Consider the following 20,782-nt stretch of genomic DNA (forward strand, 5'->3'; position numbering starts at 1 on the left):
TATCTATTGTAATTTCTCCTCTTTAATGTCTGGTTTTATTTATTTGAGCCTTCTCTCTTTTTTCCTTAGTAAGTCTAGCTAAGGGTTTGTGAATTTTGTTTATCTTGTCAAAGAGCCAGCTCTTAGTTTCATTGATCCTTTCTTCTGTTTTTTTAGTCTCTATTTCATTTATTTCTGCTCTGATTTTTATTATTTCCTTTCTTCTACTGACTCTGGGCTGTGTTTGTTCTTCTTTTTCTAGTTCTTTTAGGTATAGTGTTAGATTGTTTACTGAGATTTTTTTTGTTTGTTGAGGTAGGCCTGTATTGCTATAAGCTTCCCTCGTAGTACCAATTTTGCTGTATCCCATATGTTTTGGTAGGTTTTGTTTTCATTTTCATCTGTCTCTAGGTATTTGTTTATTTCTCTTTTGATTTCTTCATTGACCCAATAGTTGTTCAGTAGCATGTTGTTTACTTTCCACGTAGTTGTGACTTTCCAAGCTTTTTTCTTGTAGTTGATTTCTAGTTTCATACTATCGTGGTCAGAAAAGATGCTTGATGTGATTTCAATCTTCTCAAATTTATTGAGGTTTATTTTGTTTCCCAACATGTGGTCTATCTTTGAGGATGTTCTGTGTGCACCTAAGGAGAACGTGTATTCTGCTGCTTTTGGATGGAATGTTCTATATATACCTATTAAGTCCAGCTGGTCTAGTGTGTCATTTAAGGCCAATATTTCCTTGTTGACTTTCTATCTAGATGATCTATCCATTGATGTAAGTGGGGTGTTCAAATCCCCTACTATTGTTATGTTGTTGCCAATTTGGAGATGTAATTTTTTGATGCCTGTCTTATTTTTGTTCTTTTTGAGGGCAAGGGATCAATAATCTGTTCTTTTTCTCTTGAAGTTTGGTCATTTTTTTCCCTTATCATTCTCACAAAACCAAAATTTCCTCAGAATATAACTAGCTGAGAAAATTTTTCTTTTATTTTGCCTGGAATGTGGTCAATTGGGCAATATGTCTTTTAGATAAGGAAAGTTTTCTTCTAGCATATCTTTATTGTCTCTTTTCCATTTGTTTGGACCAATTATCTACATGTTGTCTCCATGTCTATCATATCTTTCATATCATATCTTTCTATCATATCAGAGCCTTGTCTCCTGTACCAAATGTATCCCTTTGCCCTTTGCTTCTTCCCTCCAGAGGAACATTGTCCTTTGTCTTCAGTATCATCAACTTTCTTACAGCAGCAGTCCTGTCTCCTGATGGGGATTTAATTTCAATCCTTTATTACTCACCCATCTCCCTCTTCATCTAATCCTGAGGTCTTCTCAGCTCAGCTTCTGCTTTTTAGATGGCTTCAGCTCCAATTTCAGAGGCTGGGTGATCAACTTGTCCTGAGGATAATACATAGTTTCCTGTAGGGTGTGTGTGTATCCTGCATTTTGAAATAATTTCAAAAGTATATTCTTTCTCCAATTTTTCCGGATGTTGTTCTCTTTCTTTTATTCTATGTTATCTTTTTGTTCCAGTTGTTCCTTGCTGCACAACAAACTCACACCAAAACTTAGTGGTTTAAATAACCATTTTATTACTTTTCATGATTTTGTGGGTCCGAAATTTTGGTAGGGCTTGGCTGGGCAATTCTTTTATTCCAAGTGTTACTGGCGACATTCACCTGCTGGATGGTCTGGTCTGGAGGATCCAAGATGTCCTCACTCACATGTCTTGAGCCTTGGCAGGGATGGCTGGTCTCAGCTGGAATTGTCAGTTGGAGAACCCATGTTGGCATCTCAAGCACAGTGATCATAGGGTATCAGACTTCTTATGTGGAAACTCAGGGCTCCAGGAGCCACTGTTCCCACAAACAAGGAGATGCTGCATAGCCCTTGACCCAGCCTCCAAGTTGCACCACAACACATCACTTCCTTTGTACTCTATTGGTCGAGGCTGTCACAAGCCTGCCAAGATTCAAGGGGAGGAGATGTAGACTCTCAGATTGGAGAAGCGTCACAGAATTTGCAGCCTTGTTTTAAAACAAGCCTTGGTTATTTTTTTAAAGATTGGCACCTGAGCTAACAACTGTTGCCAATCTTTTTTCTTTTCTTGCTTTTTCTCCCCAAATCCTCCCAGTACCTAGTTGTATATTTCAGTTGTGGGTCCTTCTATTTATGGCAGGTGGGATGCTGCCTCAACATTGCTTGATAAGCGGCGCCATGTCTGCACCCAGGATCCAAGTTGGCGAAACCCTGGGCCACCAAAGCATAGCACATAAACTTAGCCACTCAGCCACAGGGCTGGCCCCACAATCCTTGCTTTTAAAGTTACTTTTCTTTGACCTCATGCTGTTATGTTCCCCCTTAGTCATCCTCAGACACAGTGAGGTCTCTTCATGTTAAATGTTGTCAAATGACAAGGGGAAGCACCTTTCTCAGGTCTTACCAGACTGGCACATTGGTGTACACAGCTCTCTCTTCTACCCATTCGTAGCAGGCTCTCGCCTGGGGCTGCACCGACCTAGATGCCCTGCTCTTATTTACCCCATCTAAGACATAATTCACCTCTGTGGAGACCACATCATATTGCTGACCCACATCAAGCTCACCATAACTAAAGTCCCTGGCTTGCTCTCCCACTTGGTTGGATGTTCTTGCCCCACCTGCTGGCTTCCAGTGAGTGTTACCTCTTTGAAAGTCCCTGCCACAGTCTTCTCATGGTCAATGCCAGACTCATGTGACTTTGAGTTGACAAAGATAACAACTTTTTGAGATGACCCAAATCCAGGTGTAGGGCATAAATCTCTCCATATCTCCATGATTCTTCACGAGTCATGGAGAGTGATTCAGGGACCTCATTTGTAAGCCCTCTCAGAGTGACTTTCAAAACCAGCATGTGCTCCCCAATAAAAATAATCAAAATTGATAGGCAGCACAGGGAAGGGAGTTGGAGAGTACTGGAAGTGAGCTGGATAAATCATCTTCCAAAATGGGAAGGTCACAGGTAATCTCAGAAGTTGATAGATCACAACTTCTACAAAGACATTATTTGGAGTTCTGGGGGTAACCATTGAAGAACTAACAACAGAAATGCCTCAAGGGGGTTGCCCCTGGAGAGAAGGCTTGGAAGTAAAGACCAGCCCTCCTCACATGCAACCTTGCAGCACAATTTAATGTTTTACCTTGTGCATGGATTTTCTGATAAAAAATTAAGTGATATGTATTTGGATATCAAAAATATTTCATAATATTTTCGAATAATACACTCCATTTAAAGGTCTGATTAGAGGTTAAGGTTTGTAGTTATATTTTATAATGGGTCATCTTCTTCCTTTGAGTTTAAGTTTTATTTTCATCATTTTATTTTTTAAAAATAAAAATCACAAAATTGGGATGAAACCATGAGAGAGTTGAGGAGAAAGAAATAGGAACAGAAAAAAAACTGGAAGCTCCCCAGTGAAGTCAGCTGCCTTTTTTATATCACTCTATGTACCTTTAATTTTTAGGTCCTTCTGGAAAAATTGAATTCGAACTCCCTTTATCATTTCTTCATTTCATTTTTCCCATTGTAAAAAGGGCAAGAGCTTAATGTGCCACAGACTAAAGCTGAGGGGCAGCTGGACACACATGAGCAGATGCCCGAGTCTCTGGACAGCTGGCTGGGTCTTCCACTCACATTTTCCAAAGTCTGCAGTTGCAGGCAGCAGCTGGAACTTGGCGGGGCAGGTGAGGGGGGGCAAGCTAAAGGGGTGGGTGGTGTTTTCTTCGGATTTAATGTTTTAAAAAGAGGAATACTTAAGTATCAAAATGAAGATATTTCTCCAGTCTCTTTTTATCCTTTAACTAGGAAAAAAAAAATCCTTTCTACACTTTGAGAATTGGATTTCTTTTTAAAAAAAAAAAAGAAGCAGAAGAAAGAAAGAAAAGAAAAGAAGTTACTCAGAGGCTGATCCCAGCCTCCACTCTCAGGGTGTCCATGCACTGGCACCGTCGGCCTCACCTGGAAGATGGTTAGACCTGCAGTATCTCAGCCACGCCCTATCTCTGCTCAGAATCTGCATTTTAACAAGATGCCCAGGGGATGTGAGCACATTTCAGTTTAAGTTCTGCTCTAAGGTACAGATGAGAGATTCTAGGTCAAAAAAGTTCAGGTCAGTGGTTCTTGGCCTTAGTGTAGAATCATCAAGGAGCTTAAAAAAATACTGATGACTGGGTTCCACCCCAGAGTAACTAAAACAGAGTCTCTGGGGGCCGGGCCTGGCCACGGGTGTATCAGAAGTGCCCCAGGTGATCATGATGTGTAGCCAAGGCTGAGAACATTGGGTAAGTGAGGCATGGAGTTGGCCAGCTGCCTGCCCCCAACCATGCAATGCCTCCTCCTGGCTCAGCAATGTAAAGAAAACCTGCACACACATCCCCGTGTCAAATGCACGGCTGTTCATGAGATGGCCTAACTAAGATAGTACCAGATTAAAACACAGCAGCACCTGGGGTGGGGGTGGATTATTCCATACTTGTCAGGAACAAACCCACCACAGGGAGGCCTATCCAGGTTCCCAGGAGAAATGCAATTAAAAGACCCCACCTTTGAGTTATAAGGCCAATCTCATTTCATTAAAGAGATGCCCTAATTCTGTGGACCACATGAAATGCATACGTATATTGCAAAGGGAGAATATTAAAATTTGCTGCCCCAAGACATTGAACAGTTTCAGCTGTATCCAGCATTAATTTCTTCAAGTGTGGCTTGAGAATTTAATCAAAATGGAAAGCATGGTCACTGGGTAATCAGTCACATCTCCTAGTTTTATAACTGAGAGACAAAATAAAATAAGGGTCGACAGAAGGTGCGCATGTTTGAAATACTTTCGCGTGAGCCCATCACCACGCCAAATGTTAGCTTCTTGAGGCATAAATTAATTTACCATAAATGCATGCTGGGTTGTATCTGGATTCTGCTCGGGTGAGCAGTAAGTGTTAGACTTTTGGACAACAGCTTAAAGAATGACATTTCTCCAACTTGCTGTGATTTTTATCCTCGAGCAGAATGTTTTTCTTGGAATGGATTTCCACGAGGGTTTCAGATACACTTCTGGTCCTGCACGGGCCTTGCAAGGGACTTTTAGGAATACAGAGTGGCAGCTGTCTGGGCAAGAAGGCAGGCTCTTTACCCCGAGAGCTCTTTACTGCGCCCCAGTAAACACATTAACAGTTAATCACTGAGATCTCCGTGGGCGGCCTCACCTGGTACTGCTGCCCCGTGCAGAGGACAAGGTGGTCGTAGAGCACGATTTCCTCTTTGGAAACCACGACATACTTGGCTGCTCGGTCTATGGCAGTCATTCTACCAACCACCACATTGACCCAGGAGCACAGCGACATCAACGCGTGATCTTTATCATTAAAACAGTGGCTGCGGAGAGAGAAGCTCCATCAGTGACATTTGAGCAGCTGACAGCAGGCATTAATTAGACATCTGGTGAGCTGGTTCAAGGCCCCTAGCGGGCCAAGTCTGCTCGCGCTGTGCGTTTACCAGGACTGAGGCTAGATACTAGGAGATTTTTTGTTATGAGACACTTAGTCACAAATTGACATCTTCCCATTAAAACTAAATTGTTCCGCCTGATGCAGGCCAGTTCACAACAGGGAGGATGTGTGTGTGTGTATCAATGATTATAAAATATATTCTTTCTTCTGCCTCTATTTCATGGTGGGTACAAATTTACTTCAGCTGTTGAATTGTCATATGGACCACTGACTCAGATGGAATGAGGAAGAAGAAAGAAGCATCACTGAAGATTCCCAAAGGCAGGGCTCAAGGTCCTGAATATTGAGAAACCCCTCCTATCTGCTAAGGCTTTTCAATAAATGACCCATTCTCAGAATTAGTGCATGGATTTGTGCCAAAACAACAAAACACATTTTATTTAGAGAGGACATGAGTTTGGGAATTAGGTTTGCAGCAAGTACAATCCTTGGAGACTTTTGGGATTTGCTCCACAGGGCCAACCAAGGTGATTTATGGAGAACTGGGCCTTCTACGAAAAGCAGGTCCAGGGTGAATGGGTTTTCTTCTCTGGGTCCCATGTGAGCACGAGCACCATACTGTAATGTGAGAAAAGTGGGTTTCTTGTGGCTTAAAGTTTATTTAAAGTGTTTTTTGAGGGTTGTTTGCAAAATTTGCTGAAAGGTTTGACCTCATGTACGTGACCTCTCAATGATCCTGTTCTGAAGATCAAGAGTGTAGGGTGGCAGAACAGTCAGTGTTGTGTTCAAATCTAGGGTGTGCTATGTCATGGTCTGTGTCCTTGCCCTGTTGCCGATGAGACTGGACCCTGGGGACTCTACATCCCCTTCCAATACTTCGGTTTCCTCCCCTCTCAACATGGGACAACTATCCCTCCCTTCTTGCCTCCATCATTGGAAGGGACGAACACGAGGATGTAAGAGACGCTGTTTTGTCAAGTGGGATGCATATGTGAAGGGTATTATTCTAAATAATATTAATGATACATAATCCTGTTTACTCTCCTTGGAGGCAAACAGGATTCTGAAGTGGTAATGGGAGAACATTTTTTCTTTTTGATCCACACGTGAGTCTGCTCTCTCCACACAAAAAGAATCCTAGTAATGGATGTACATTAGACCCCGTTATGGGGCCTGTGAAAGAGAAGGGAGCGCTGGGCTTTGTATCTCTCCACAAAACAACACTTAAAAACAAGAAAATTTCTTCTTAATAAGAAAAGAAAATCAGAGGCTGGCCCGTCACAGGAAAATAACAGATAGTGAGATGAAATTCCCTTTTAAAAATCCATGTTGGTAGGTTTACAGAAGAGCAGGAAACTTCATTGATTTGGTACATTGATGAGAGACCCACAGAGGACTGTTCTTACTTCATAATAGGAATAGCACTGTCTGTCATCCAAGATGAGGAAAAATTAAATATAGTTAGTGTGCAGGGATTAGTCTTATGAGAATTTGCTTAAAGATGAAAGTTCTCAGGGGAAATTTGGGGAAGGCTAAGACAATGTTATTTTTAATGACAGTAGGACGGTAAAGTTCATAAGGTCAGAATGCATATTTCAGAGTTAAAATTTGAACCTCTGTCCAGTGGGAACTGGCAGTTGGGAACACTGGTTTTTTAGCAACCTGAGGGAGCACTGAAGAATGTGGGATGCTTACTTTTACTGCCCGTTACTACACTGAATGACATTTCTCAGTTTAAAATATCACTGGGTAGGTGACTACTAGATATCTATTCTGGACATTACTATCCATTCTGGACCTTCTTTAATTTACCCACCAGGTAGGTGAAACTAGACACTGGAGACTTTAAGTGATATATTTCCAAACTTATTTCCTAAGAAGATTAATGAGCATCATTGGTTTTAACATGATAGAGACTGTCTCACAGCTTGTGACAATAGGAATACCTCCACTAGGGTTCTCTGGAAGAGAAAGAAGGAACCAAAGACAGAACATCAATGAAACTTCATGTTTCTCAAGTGAGCTTGACACTGACTTGCAAATAATTGAAAGGTTGTCTTCATAGAATATTCTGGAGACAGGTAATAAAGAGGAGAAAAAAGCACAAATGCCAGATGGGGAAATTTCTGGAAGAGGACACACGTGAAGAGTGACTGGCTTGCTCAAAGTTGCAGTGCTCCCCCACTCGTGGCCAGAAGACTCAGCCCAGAGCTTCAGGTGCAAAATCAGAGGCAAACTCCAGGGAGCATACCTAAGGATGATGCAGACCTGTGCTTCACAGACTCAGAACCCTTCAGAACTGGGAAGAACCACAGAGGTTTTCATAGAGGATTTATTGTGACACTCTCAGAAGAAGGAGCATCACAACTAACTCTCAGTTTTTCAAGGTTATTGTCCAATTAGTGGATTCCTCCTGCTTCCTGTCTCTCCTTCCCTTCCTTTCTGCTGTATCCCGGACATGTCATTAGCACCTCCACCAGATGCTGGACAGGGCAGGGGAAAGAAGACAAAAACTGGCTATTCAAAAACTAGTGACAACAAAAATAAAACACTGGTTAGGGGAGAGTTCAGAACTCGTATTTAGAGTGAGGAATTTAAATTATTAAGTCTATGGATGTCAATGCTCTTGTTATTTTTAAACTCCATGACCAGAGATCATTTCCTTTATTGGGGTGTGAGGACCATTCGAGAGGTAACATCCTGTTTACGTTTCCATTTGTGGTTTCTAAGAATTATGAGAACATGCAGTTACCCAGCAGAGGCATCCGGCTGTTATTCAGTCTCTCTCTGTAACCTGACTGAAAGAACTGCCGCGGGGACTTTTGGAGGTAACTTTCGTCTATTCGACCTTATTTACTGAGCACTTGCTGTGTGCAAGCACTGTCCCAGATGCTGGGAACACATCGGTGAAGAAAAAGGCAAAAAAGTCCTCCCCTTGTAGAGTTTACATTGTTGAAGGATTCAGAACATAAAGAATAAAGATAATTTTAAAAGGCAAATTATATAATATTTAGAAGGATTTCAGTTACAAGAAAAAATTGGAGCAGAGTACTGAGGACTGGAGTGTGTTGGAGTGTTGGTCACAAATGAATGGGTGGTCAGGGTAGGTCTCACTGAAAAGTTGACATTTAAGCAAAGACCCCAAGGTGGAGACCTTCCTGTTGTGTTTTCAGAACATTAAGGAGGCTGGTGTGGCTAGAGTGGAGAGAATGAGGACAAAAATAATAAAAGGTGAGGTCAGAGAAATAAGCAGACAGGGATAGATTTTCAGTTGGAGCATTCTAGAACTTTCTGAGGATGGAAATGTTCTGTAGCTATGTTGTCTGATATGGTAACTACTAGCCACGTGTGGCTATTGAGCACTTAAAATATGGCTATGTAATTGAGGAGCTGAAATTTTAATCTCATTTAACTTTAATTTAAATTTAAATAGCCACATGTTGTTAGTAGCCACTATCTTGGGGAGCGGTTCTAGACAGTTAAAGAGTTTACACAGGATCACACCTTTCCCATAACACAACTAACATGGGGGCTAACACAAACTTTTATCAAGCTGAATCAATTAAATGCCTAGTAAGACATTTATCAATAACACCAACATTACCCGGAAATCACGTAATTTAGAAAGAGGGCAAAGAAGGAAAGGGGGCGTACATGCACTTGTTGATCACGAGCTGATGTTATACTAATTTTAACCAAAAAATCCAGCAAGCTTGGCTTACCATACATTTTTCACAATGGAAAAAAAAAAGCAAAGCTCAGAGAAACCAAGTCCCCTTTGTGGCAGGGGCAGGGTCTGAAGCTGCATCTACCGGGCTCAGACCCATGCCTTTTTTACCACACACTACTTATGTCTTTCAAAAAAAAATCAAAGTGTACAGTCTGAAAAAGTATTAGGTCAAAATGAACCTGGTTGTGTTGGCAAGGAAGCTGTGGTTTTTCTCACTGTTTGAAGGCAAAGGAAGTCTTTCACAGAGGGAAGAAGATCCCTTCGTCATGGATTCTAAAATGAACCCCCTGAGAGCGAACAATTTCCTTCCTCGTCGTTGGAAAAATTGAGACATTCTTTCTAGAGGCAGGAAGACTAATCATTCTTGGACCCATGTTTTGCTACAGGAAATTAAAATTAATAGAAGCTGTGAGATAATGAAATGGCATTTTCTAGAATGGATGTTTTCAAATAGTGATTCTATTGGGATAGAAACAAAGTTTGCCGGGTCTGGCATAGAATGTCTCTGGCTGATGAGCCCCTGACTACAAACGGCCAGGGGGATGTGAGACCCAGACCCCAGTGAGGTGCCCCACCTTCATCTCCCAACTCTGAACCTTGGGGGCATTGCCTGGTCTGGTGTAAATACAGTCACCAAGCTCCCCTACCCTGTAGCGGCACCCAGAACCTGAATGCAGGGGTGGCGGTGTCAGCAGGCTCCACCCGAGTTGTTTGGAACAGGGCAGCCGGCCTCCCACAAACACAAAAAGGCAGCCCAGCTCTGCCATTCACTTGTTCACAGATTTGTACTTGGATCTCCTGAGTGACATCTGAGCATCAGGAGAAAAGCCCGCCCTTTCCCCTTTCCAATCTGAAATCCACTATTAAATGGCTGCACACAAATTAGGACATTTAGGCCTCAGAATGAAAAAGCAAATAGAATTCATACTCGCTTGCTAAGAACTTCCTTTGTTCAGTGCTCAGAAGTTTCTTTCCCGGGAGTCCGTGGGTTGAAATCAGCGTGAGGTTACTAAACTTCAGGTGAGAACTAAGGAGAAAGACACAAAACAAAACACAGAGAGGTGAAGCACAGCTCAGGGAAGGATTATTATAATTCAGTTTCACTTTATGTCACGTGGCATCCAATTGTTGGATTTTTCTTTGAACCTAGCAACACTTTTTGCACAAACCTTCAAACAGAACCGACCATTCAAAGGAAAAGAGGAGGATGGCACTGGAGCTGCTAATGGTAGAAACTTCCAAAAGCTACAACAGGGTAATGGCAGACACTGTTTAATTTTTAAAAATTTGCTTCTCAAAGTAAAACAAAATCAAGCACAAAAATTGGGAGGAGGGACGTAAATTTAGTATAAGTTAATGCAAAGTTCAAATTTCAGGCTACCTATAAGAAACTGCTTGGAATTACAACCACCACAGCTAAAACTTTCCGGGCGCCTACTGTGCAAGCCTTCTGCATGGCCCTTACTTAGTCCTCCCAGCATTCCAGTGAGGTCGGTAATATCCTTACCCCTGTTTTATTACGTGGAACTGAGGGAAAATGACTTGCCCAAGACCATTCAGCTGGGAAGTCTGGAGGCTGGGCGTGATCCCAGGCTGTCTGGCTCCAGGGTCTTCTCGTCTAACCTCTGCCTCCACCACCCTGCTGACCCCAAATGGTTGAGAGGGATCCAAAGATCACCTAATCCTCTCAGTCAACATTAGTTTTATTACTTTCAGAGATATACAATTGCTCAAATCAGGAAACCAAAGTATCTCAGAGGAGAAAGTTCTAGAGGATTCCTTGTAAGAGCAAAACTGCCTTCTATCTGCATCAGGCTTTCCAGGGCCTGAGGCACGTTCATAGGCATTATCCTAGGGATTAATCTTCAAGACAATTTGTGAAGGGGGTAGGAACAAGGCTTTATTATCCGTATTTCATGTGGAAGAAAGTCAAGATTGGAAACAGTAGGTAATTTGTTCACAGTCATGAAGCTCATAAGCAGCAGGGCCTAAAGTGAAAGCCATGTCTTCTGACTCCAAGCAGCGCCCTCTAACCTGTCCTGAGGGAAATGTTAGGGGCACACCCAGCGCATGTAAGTGGAGGCTTCTGAGGCAATTATGAGCTTTTTTTTTTCTTTTTTGAGGAAGATTAGCCCTGAGCTAACATCCATGCCCATCTTCCTCTACTTTATACATGGGATGCCTACCACAGCATGGCTTGCCAAGCGGTGCCATGTCTACACCCGGGATCCGAACCGGCAAACCCTGGGCCAAGAGAAGCGGGACGTGCAAACGTAACCGCTGCGCCATTGGGCCGGCCCCACTTATGAGCTTTAAGACCCACCCCCTGCGAGTATTAAATACTCCTGCTGCAAATTTGCCCTCCAGCTCGAGTCAGCAACGTATTATGGGTGAGCTGATCATTTCATGGACTTCAGGATGGTGAGAAAGATTTTTTTTTTCCCCTAAAATCTCCTCTTCGTTCACATCTCCCCTTAAACCAACCAAATGCCAAAAAAGAAACCTTCACCAAGTCAGAGGAAAACACCTGCCCTCCTTTCTCAGGAGGAGATTGGAAAATGCTATCAGTTTGCTGAGAATCTAAGTGCCACTAAAAGCGGGAGACTTTGGGTGATGGCATGGGCCGGCAATGTAATAAACTCAACTGCAGCTGACATTTAAAAATAGTTAAATATTATGAAAGGTTTTGCTCTAAAGTCTCTAAGGATGTGTGTCATTTAAGAATGAATATTCTTGTTTGGTACAAAGAAAACCTAGCACATCTTATCCTCTAATAATAAGAATAAAATTTTTGAATATGTTCAAATAAAATAAAGGTCACAATTAACCCCAGCTACTTATGGCTGCCAGTCTGCAAATGCACACCGATGACAGGCCTTTGATTTATTACCATTTAATGGAAAATGCAAATAATGATAATACATATTTATACTCACATGCAGTTAAAATTTATTTTGACTTTCAAGTCTATGTGACGGAAACGTGGTTTATGTTGTACTAATAATACAACTACATACAAGCCCTTCTTACATCTCTATGTGAGGAGAGGGCTTAGTAATTATCCGGCTACACTTTCTACTACAAAAACAACCCCTTTGGCACTGAATAATTTGAATTATCTAACAACATGGATCAAATGACTTGTAAGTTTACAAATTGCCACATTGTAGTATCCTGAATTATGCTATGATCCAATTAAAGATTTCTCAAAAAAATACGAGGGGGGCATTCTCTGGATTTTTATATATAAAGAAACCAGCTTTCCATTCCTTTCCTTTAGCCTCAGCCCAATTCCTTTCGCATCCTTCACTGTTCTGGTCCTTTTTCCAGTCTTCAAGTTCACTGCTTTAAACTTCCTTGTTCTCCCTGCCATCCCCCTTCCTCATTCTCAAGTGACAACATCTTCCACATCATAAAGAAAACAGAGGCCAGCCACCAAGCAACTCTCTCCCACTGTGTCCCTTCTTGCCGCCTCCAGATAAATCTACAAGACTGTTCTTCCATTCCCCCTGATTCATTAACCCTGTCTCCTCATCAAGTTCCTCTCCTATTTGTCCCTACCCCTAGACCAGCAAATATCCCTCACAACTGTTCTTAGGAAACCTGGAAGGAACCAGTCAGGTGCTGATAAGCTGGCGCCATGAAGTCAACAGGGGCCATGACCCTGCTTCTCTGCTTCCATTCTCAAAGTCACCTCAGTTCCAAGGTGGCTCCTGGAGCTCCAGGCATCACATCCTACATCCGCATTACAGGCAGAGGGAAAGAGGAATGGGTAGAAAGGGGTGCCCATTAAGGAGCCTTCCTGAAAGTTTTACACGACATCTCTGCTCACATTGCCAGAACTCAGTGACACGGCCATATATAGCAGCAAGGGAGGCTGAAAACGTGGTTTTCCAAAGAGAAACACAGTTTTTCTAAGAACCACATTGCCCAGGGCTCTGTTACTGAGGATAAAGTACAAAATAAATACTGGGAGGCAACTCGAAGTCTCTCCTCATGTTGACTCATGAAGGAAGGGCGGGCGGGGATCAGGGAAGATGCTTGTATCAATCATGGTCCAGGCAGGAAGTAGATGGCTGACTCCACAGGGTTTTATTGAATGATGGCAGAGGTGTGTACAGACTTCTAGAAACCAATAAGGGATGGGAGTCAACCAGGGACTAGCACTGGTGGGTGGGATGCCATTACTGACGCCAATCCTGAAGGAGGAAGGGATAGGGGAAATACAGACAGCCAGGGCCATGCAGGAGGCCCTATCCAGGAGCTACCGCCATAGAACATGCTGCCTGCGACAGCACTATCTTAAGGTTCTCTTTTATGACTGCTTTTTTTTTTTACCAGCTCCTCCACCTTTGCTCATCTTTCCCTCACCAAGCTTCCCAGCCTTCATGCTCATCTCTGTGGGTGATGTGGTCTACCATCATGACTTCATCTTACATATTTATGCTATAGTTTTCTTCTGAGAGCCAAACCTAATTTCCAAATGTCTGTCAGTGCTAATGGGACTGCTCCCTGGGCATCCCAAATTCAATATGTGTCCAAACAAAGGTCTTTGTAACCCCATCCCACTCCTCCTTTATCTCCATCAAAGGCATGCCAACCAGCCATCTCTCAAGCCAGCAATTTGGGAGCCAACCCCAGACTCCTACCCTCCTTCTCACTTCCCACAACTGGTCACCATGTCTAGTCACTTTTACCTCGTCCATATCTCTTGAATGGCCCCCACCTGCCATTCCCAGGACACATTGCCTTAGCCCACCTTCTTGCCTAGAGAAATAGTCTCAGGGTTAGTCTCCCTGGCACAAATCTCTCTCCCTCCTGCCCATCTTCCACACAGCTACTGGAAAACTCTTTTTAAATTAAATCAGATCTCAGCTGTTCTGGTTTTCAAGTCTCCGTGTTTGCTTACCACTTTGGTAGCAGCAGAGCAGAGCAGCTAAGAGGGCCCAGGAGTCAGATGGCCTCAGCTGGACTCCTGGCTCTGGCACTTTCTAGCTTTTTGACCTGGGGCAGGTTATTTAACCTCTCTGTGGCTCAGTTTCCTAGCCCATGAAGTGGGAAAAACAGAACCTGCCATCTTCTAGGGATTCTGTGAGGACTAAATGAAATAGTATCTGTAAAATGCTTAGAAGTTTACATTTTCAATGAATGTTAACTATTTTATTAGCAAAATATGAAGTCCAAATTCATGAGCACAGCCTATAAGGTCCTTACGGTCAGGCCCTAAACTAACTCCTCAAGCTTCTTTGTAACATCAACCTTCCTGCGATTCTGTGAAGGTTCCCTGCCTCTTCCAGGCCTTTATATGAAATTATCACCAGCATGTCTATTTCTTTCTCCAACCTCAAATTTTTTCTGTAACAGTTACCTCTGTAATCTGATTGAGAAACATCCAGATATTTAATTTCTTAAATTTGTAACTATTTAAGAGTAGTGTCCAAAATCACGATGTTTATAATGGGCAATTCTGATAGATTTTGGCTCTTCTGAGGATGAAATATGAAGATAAAATGTTTAAGACTTTAATTTGATTACTTATGAATATTCAAAAAGTTCCTGCAAATGGAGTAGCGGGTGATGGGGTACCTCCTGGGTTCGGACACGCAGTAGATGAAACGGCAGGTACAGCAGAACCACAGAGAAGGCATGACTCCCAGCTCTCACGGTATTGGCTTAATGTATACAAACACTATCAAACATCACTGTGAGCCCTCTGCTCTGAAATCAAAGGTCACCATGTCGTGGAAAAAAAAAGTTCAAGTTAAGTGCTCAAGCCAATGAAACATTAAGCAAGTGCACCTGCATTTTCGAGCAGATAATTCCAGCGGGGATTTCACGTTGCTGTGGATACAGAGGGAGGAACAGCTCAAAGATACTCGTAAAGCAGAGAGGGATTAGAGTATCCAGGGAAATAAGTAAAAGGTATTGTGTTTCATCCTATGCTTGGGGAGAACAGCACAAAATTAGGTCTAAACATCCTCATCCTTCAAATAAAGAGAGTCACATTGCCAGTTTATGGTGAACATGATAAAAGAAACATAAAGCTTTTCACATTGCTTACCCTTCTGGGCGGTAGAGACCTGCCAACCTGCCAGGTGAATGCTGATTATTTTTATTATTTTTTATTTTTATGTTTTGCTGATTTTTTTTCTTTTTGGCATAGCAAGGGCAACCAAAGCAAGTGAGTTAACTGTTTTCATTACTGTTTTCATTGGAGCAGACAGACAATGTGGAGAGAATAATTATCCCCGTCAATGTAAATGGTACAGTTTAATCCACTAGAGTCTCTGCTTTCTGAATTGTTCAAAACAGTGACAAAAATGTTTGCCAAACGACAGTAAATCCTAGCTCAAGATAGGTATTTAACCTAACAGCATATTCTACTAATCAAAGAGTAACTCGGATTTAATTTGGTCCCAGTGACCACATAATGTCACAAAATTAATAATAAAATGCTAAAGGTGGAGTTTTAAAATTAGGAGTTAGGTGAACACCCAATATTAGATGAAAAATATAGGGCAAAACAAATGAAAACAAAATTTTTATTACAAATATAGAATAAAGAGAATCTACCAGTTTTTCCCTGAAAAATTTTTAACTTTCTTCAGCAATATTTTTTCTGTGTAGATCACAAAAGAGATTTTTTTTGCCAATATCCTTGGCTACTTACTTCATTTTTATTGTATTACTAAAAATAACATGGCAGCTACATCTGTGGCCACACAGCTGTCAGTAATAGCATACTCTGACCTCCAGGGGGAGACCAGAGAGACATCTAAAGATGAGGAGTGGGATGAAGGATTCTGAGCACTTCTGGAAGGGGGAGACTGTTCCTGCGGAGAGGAAGAGGTGAAAAGCCCTTTCCCTAACCCTACTTCTCTCTTCTCTTGGGTGCCATCTTGCATGGCTCACCTGTTCATGGAAACCTCAGTGGGAACCAGGATGGGGCCTGGAGAAAGGGGCCAAACAGCAAATCTCTTATGCCTGCCTGACTCGAGGCTTGTGAACTAGGGCAAGGGGTCAGGAATCAACACTGGACCCAACAACAAGGTACATGCGTCTGCCTGCTGTGACCTCGGTGCTCTGTGGACTCTCCAGGGACCTGGAGGGGTAAGGGGCTGGAGGGATGGTCTGGGGAGTTAGGATGTCAGATGAAAAGCTTATGTATCTCTGCATAAAAGTAGAACATAGATCCTCACTGAAAAAATGAAAATGAGTGTAATGTTTGAAATGTCTGTTGAATGAATAAGAATAAAATTTGGGAGTTCTGGAAAAATAAACTAAAATGAAATTTAGTTTTGCTTTATGATTTAGGGGGAATTATTAATGATCTTTTCATCTATACAGATATATATATATGAAGTAACGTCATCATACATTTATACTTTGAGCATATATTTATATACATTGAGCGTACACAAGCTGTAAATACCAAGATGTAGCTACAAAAGACTAGTCAGTAACCCTTCAGATGTAAGAGATGGCAAAATATAAGCCACAAATCAATCAGTTCTGGGAATAATGAAGCATTATGGGAATTCAAAAAAGAGTGAGATCACATCTGGTGGGGAAGTTGAGGAAGGGTTTTATGGTTTGGGCAAACGCTGGCGGTTAGCAAGGCTTTATTAACACCACATGCGCAGGTTGCCTCATGCTGGGCAGACACATCTTCTTGGGCCTTCATTCTTAACGGCGATAAGTTAAGTATGAAGCTTTGTGAAATGCTTTCTACTAGGTCCAATTCAGCATGTAAATACTATGAACATGCGGTAATAACCTCAGCTATATAATGATTCATAAGTTAATAATTAGACCTAGTAAGCCCTGAAGTAATGATGTGAATTAGAAGTTATATGATTTGTTGAGAATTAGAAGATGTGGTTTGGAAAACAAGCCCATAAAAATAGGTTAGTTACAATGAGCAATTCTAGGGGGAAATGGGTTTCCTTATAGATAACACAGCCAATTTTGAGGAAATGTATACATAAATGGTTACTAAACCCAGCTGCATGTCAGAATTACCTGGCAAGTCTGTTAAGAATACATATTCCTGGGACCCCCCCCCCAGCCCCACTGAATTGTAACCCCAAGAATAGGGGCCCAGGGAACTGTATTTTTTTTTTTAATTAATGTTATGATAGATTACAACCTTGTGAGATTTCAGTTGTACATTTTTGTTAGTCATGTTGTGGGTACACCACTTCCCCCTTTGTGCCCTCCCAGGGAACTGTGTTTTTATGACCAGCCCCTCCCCTCACCCCTGCCCCTGCAAGTAGCTCTGATGTGCAGAATTGTTGAGTCGGGAAGTTTTGCAATCTGCTGCTTATAGAAAGAGTTACTCAACACTAACCCCATGTCTAGGGGGCTGATTCACAACATTTTTCTCCACCACCATTTTTCAAAATAAAAAGGGAAATTCAAAGCAGTTTTTTTCGAGCCCAAGTGCCTTATGATGTTGGTATGTTGGAAAGATTCTGGTTATCCCTTTGAAAGGAATTATCTTCGGGGAACTACAGTTAGAGGTAAACAGTCTTCAGAAGCCGTGTGCTCAGGAGCCAGCCGTGCCTAAGTGCCCCCATTCCCAGAGAGGATGGCTACCTGGCACCTCTGTGGAAGGGCCCCCACGCCCATGGTCCAGGCTTCCTGTCCAAATTTCCACCCAATATCAAACACTGCAAGAGGGGGGCCAGTGTGATACTTCCTTATTCCCTGAGTGTGCTTGGAGACACTTCTATGTGTTTGTACCAGGATAAAAGAATTTAGTGGGTGGGGGTTAAAGCCTTAATCCTCCGTCTGCGGAGAGGAAAGAAAGTGACCAGTGGCTTCAGAGCTGAGGTGGGCTGGGGCTGTGGCTGAGGGCGAGGAGTGTCCTTTGTCTTTTCGGAAGTGAGGCTGCATATGAGAAAGGTGGGGACAGTAGGGTGGAGATGGCATTGACCGAGTGGCATTGAAGATCCAGTGAATTCCTGGAGGGCTTGTTAAAACACAGCAGCAGGTCCAGGGTGGGACCTGAGAATTTGTATTTCTAACGAGTTCTCAAATGATGTCCAGGCTGGTGGTTCAGGGACAACACTTTGAGAACTGCTGCTGTAGGGAGAGAAAATTGAGAGGCTTCCAGGGTTTTGGGGCGCTCAGGAAAGGAGGGTAGAGTTTAATACAAGTTTCTGTGAAGGAAGTATATGATCCCAGTAAATACTTGAGAGACATGAGTAAAGACTGAAATCTTTGTCTTGGCCTTTTTTCTTTCTTTAATGCAGTGGAACTCCTAGACTTAGTGTGGGGGGTACACTCAGGACCCCAAGACTTACATGATAAACTTGAGGTGAGTGAGTGGCAGAATAGAGGACTCAAGTATTCTCTAGCATCCAAATATCAAGAAGAGGCCTAAGAAACATCCACTGGCAGCCTATAAGGCAGTGAGGGGCAGTTGGAGCCACAGATGTGGCCCCTAAGACCGTGAAAGCCCTTGGTCTATGAGGGATCTGGATTTGTCCTCAGTCTCGTTGGAGAGAGAAAGGGGCAGCGCACAACTCCAGTTTCCTCTAGAGTCAAGCAGTTTTGCAAAATAGAAACACCACAGAGCATTGGGCTGCTTGCTAGGTCCTCCTGACTAAACCAGAGGTGGTGGCCATTTTAAGCAAACTCCAAGGGAATATCTTTGCCAGAGGAGCAGCTCTCACAAGGAGCTGATGCAGCTGCTGGCAGGAAACACCTCTGGTTCATCCCTAATCCTTGGGGAAGGGAGCATCTTCCACATTTACAAAAACCCTATGTCCCCATCACTTGCCTCATTGGAAAGACAATCCTGAGCTCTCACCAGGGATCCGGATATGCAAATTTAATTAGTGGGGAGGTGTCAGTCTAATGAGTATTGAGTGCTAAGCCTTTCTAGATGCTCTGCATATATTACCTTATTTACCCCTCACACCAGTGTGGGAGGAGAGATTTTGGGGTACTTCCCCATTACACAGGCAAGAAAAACGGAGGTTCACAGATTTGGATGATTTTCCCGGGCCCCATCAGTCATGGCAGAGCACTGACTCTCTCCGCTAGCTACACCCTAACTCAGCAGTTCTCAGATGCCGTGGAGGGGTATGAAAATGCAGAGCCCCGGGCCCCACCCGGTTTCCAATTCAATCCGTGCAAGGTGGGGCCTGAGTATCTGCACCTCTAACAGGTTCCCAGGTGATGCTGAAGGCTGCTGGTCCACAGACCGTGTTTTGAAAACTACTAACTTAACCTTATCTCGTTCCCAAAGTAGAAACAAAACATTTGCCAAGACAGGCCCCAAAGGCCATCGTTTTTCTAGCAAAGGTTCTTGGCAGAGTAGTACACCTGGGGTTCTCTTTAGAGCTGCAACAATGCCTGGGAAGAGAGCTGGCCACGAAATCCTCTCATCACGGTCTTCTGTAGCCTTGCCTTTCTCTGCCTTTGTCTATGCCCACATGCTTTGTTAAAGGGCACCGGTGTGAATATGAAGAAAGGAGAACAGACTAAAGAAACTGGGACGGTAAGGACACTCTCACAGATGCTGTGGGGCCCGCCCACATGGCCTGCAAACAGCTCTGCCATCCTCATGCTTTCCTGCCTCTCTGTCTGGGGGCATCCTCTGACTGCGGAAGCTTGAGAGACAGGCTGGCAGAACAGTCCAGGCTGTCCATGCAACAATAAGGACAGGAAATGGTGGGTAAATACCCAGCTTCCTCACGCGGCAGAGGGACCCCTCCAGCTGAATCCCTCCGGGGGCCCCAGTTGCCCACAGTGACCTGCTGACAATGCTTTTGGGGGCTCTGTTGACTTTTCTCCCTTTCCCATCTCACCTCCCTGCTCTCTCAGGCAGTTCCCTAGGATCGCTCCCAACTAAACTACTCCCACCCAAATTCTTTGTTTTCAGCTTTTGAAGGAATATAAACCAAGACAGGTGCTGATGCCATCATTTCAAAATGATCTGATGGTAGAGGACAAAGACTGCGTGGGCAGGTCTATCACTCGGTCCACAGACGTGGTTTGCGCTTTGTGGGATCATAAATAATGCATTACTTACTTAATGCCCTTAACCCGAAAGAACCCACAAAAAATGACAATAATCTGATCCCCCAAAAAGGCCTAATATTGTTCAAAGAGGATTGCTTTTCTCTTGTTCTGGGAGTCTCTCCAGGGGGTCTTAGGAGATAAGAAAAGTTACCCTGAAACGAGCAGGAGTGGATACTTTGAGTAAATGAAGATATTTTCATTTAACCTTAGTTACATTTAAATATTGGAAGCAGGTTAGGAAACCCGATTGTGATTAGCAACACCAGAGAGCGTTCCAGGATATTATTTTCTGGTGACAGAGTGTCATATCCTTCTGCCTGCGAGGTGGGCCTCTGAGCCTAACACATAACTGTCCCCATCCTTCTCACCCCCACCTCAGCCACCGGAGGGTCTCTGTATCAGCCCCTGACAGGTCTCATTGTGATGCCAACATAACAATATGGCAAGATGCCACCCGCCCCCTTGATCTCTGCCTGTTCCCTAGGCACAGCGGAGGGCAGCACTGCACATGCCATGGGCCTGGCCACCACGCTGCATTCGCCTTGGTACCAA

At 43.2% G+C, this 20,782-nt stretch overlaps 1 protein-coding gene across 4 annotated transcripts in view; it reads right to left on the minus strand.

Moving 5' to 3' along the window:
* Nucleotides 1-20,782, minus strand: part of CFAP61 (cilia and flagella associated protein 61) — a 295,450-nt gene that overhangs the window by 99,977 nt on the left and 174,691 nt on the right. For all 4 annotated transcript variants that reach the window (XM_070485505.1, XM_014855816.3, XM_070485506.1 and 1 more), the window contains 2 exons: nucleotides 10,125-10,223; nucleotides 5,224-5,392 (listed from right to left, as the gene is read on the minus strand). In XM_070485505.1, coding sequence (XP_070341606.1) covers nucleotides 5,224-5,392; nucleotides 10,125-10,223 — 268 coding nt within the window. The remainder of the gene's footprint in view (nucleotides 1-5,223; nucleotides 5,393-10,124; nucleotides 10,224-20,782) is intronic.

This window comes from Equus asinus, chromosome 15 (genome assembly GCF_041296235.1).
Source record: "Equus asinus isolate D_3611 breed Donkey chromosome 15, EquAss-T2T_v2, whole genome shotgun sequence".
NCBI classification, from domain to species: Eukaryota; Metazoa; Chordata; class Mammalia; order Perissodactyla; family Equidae; genus Equus; species Equus asinus.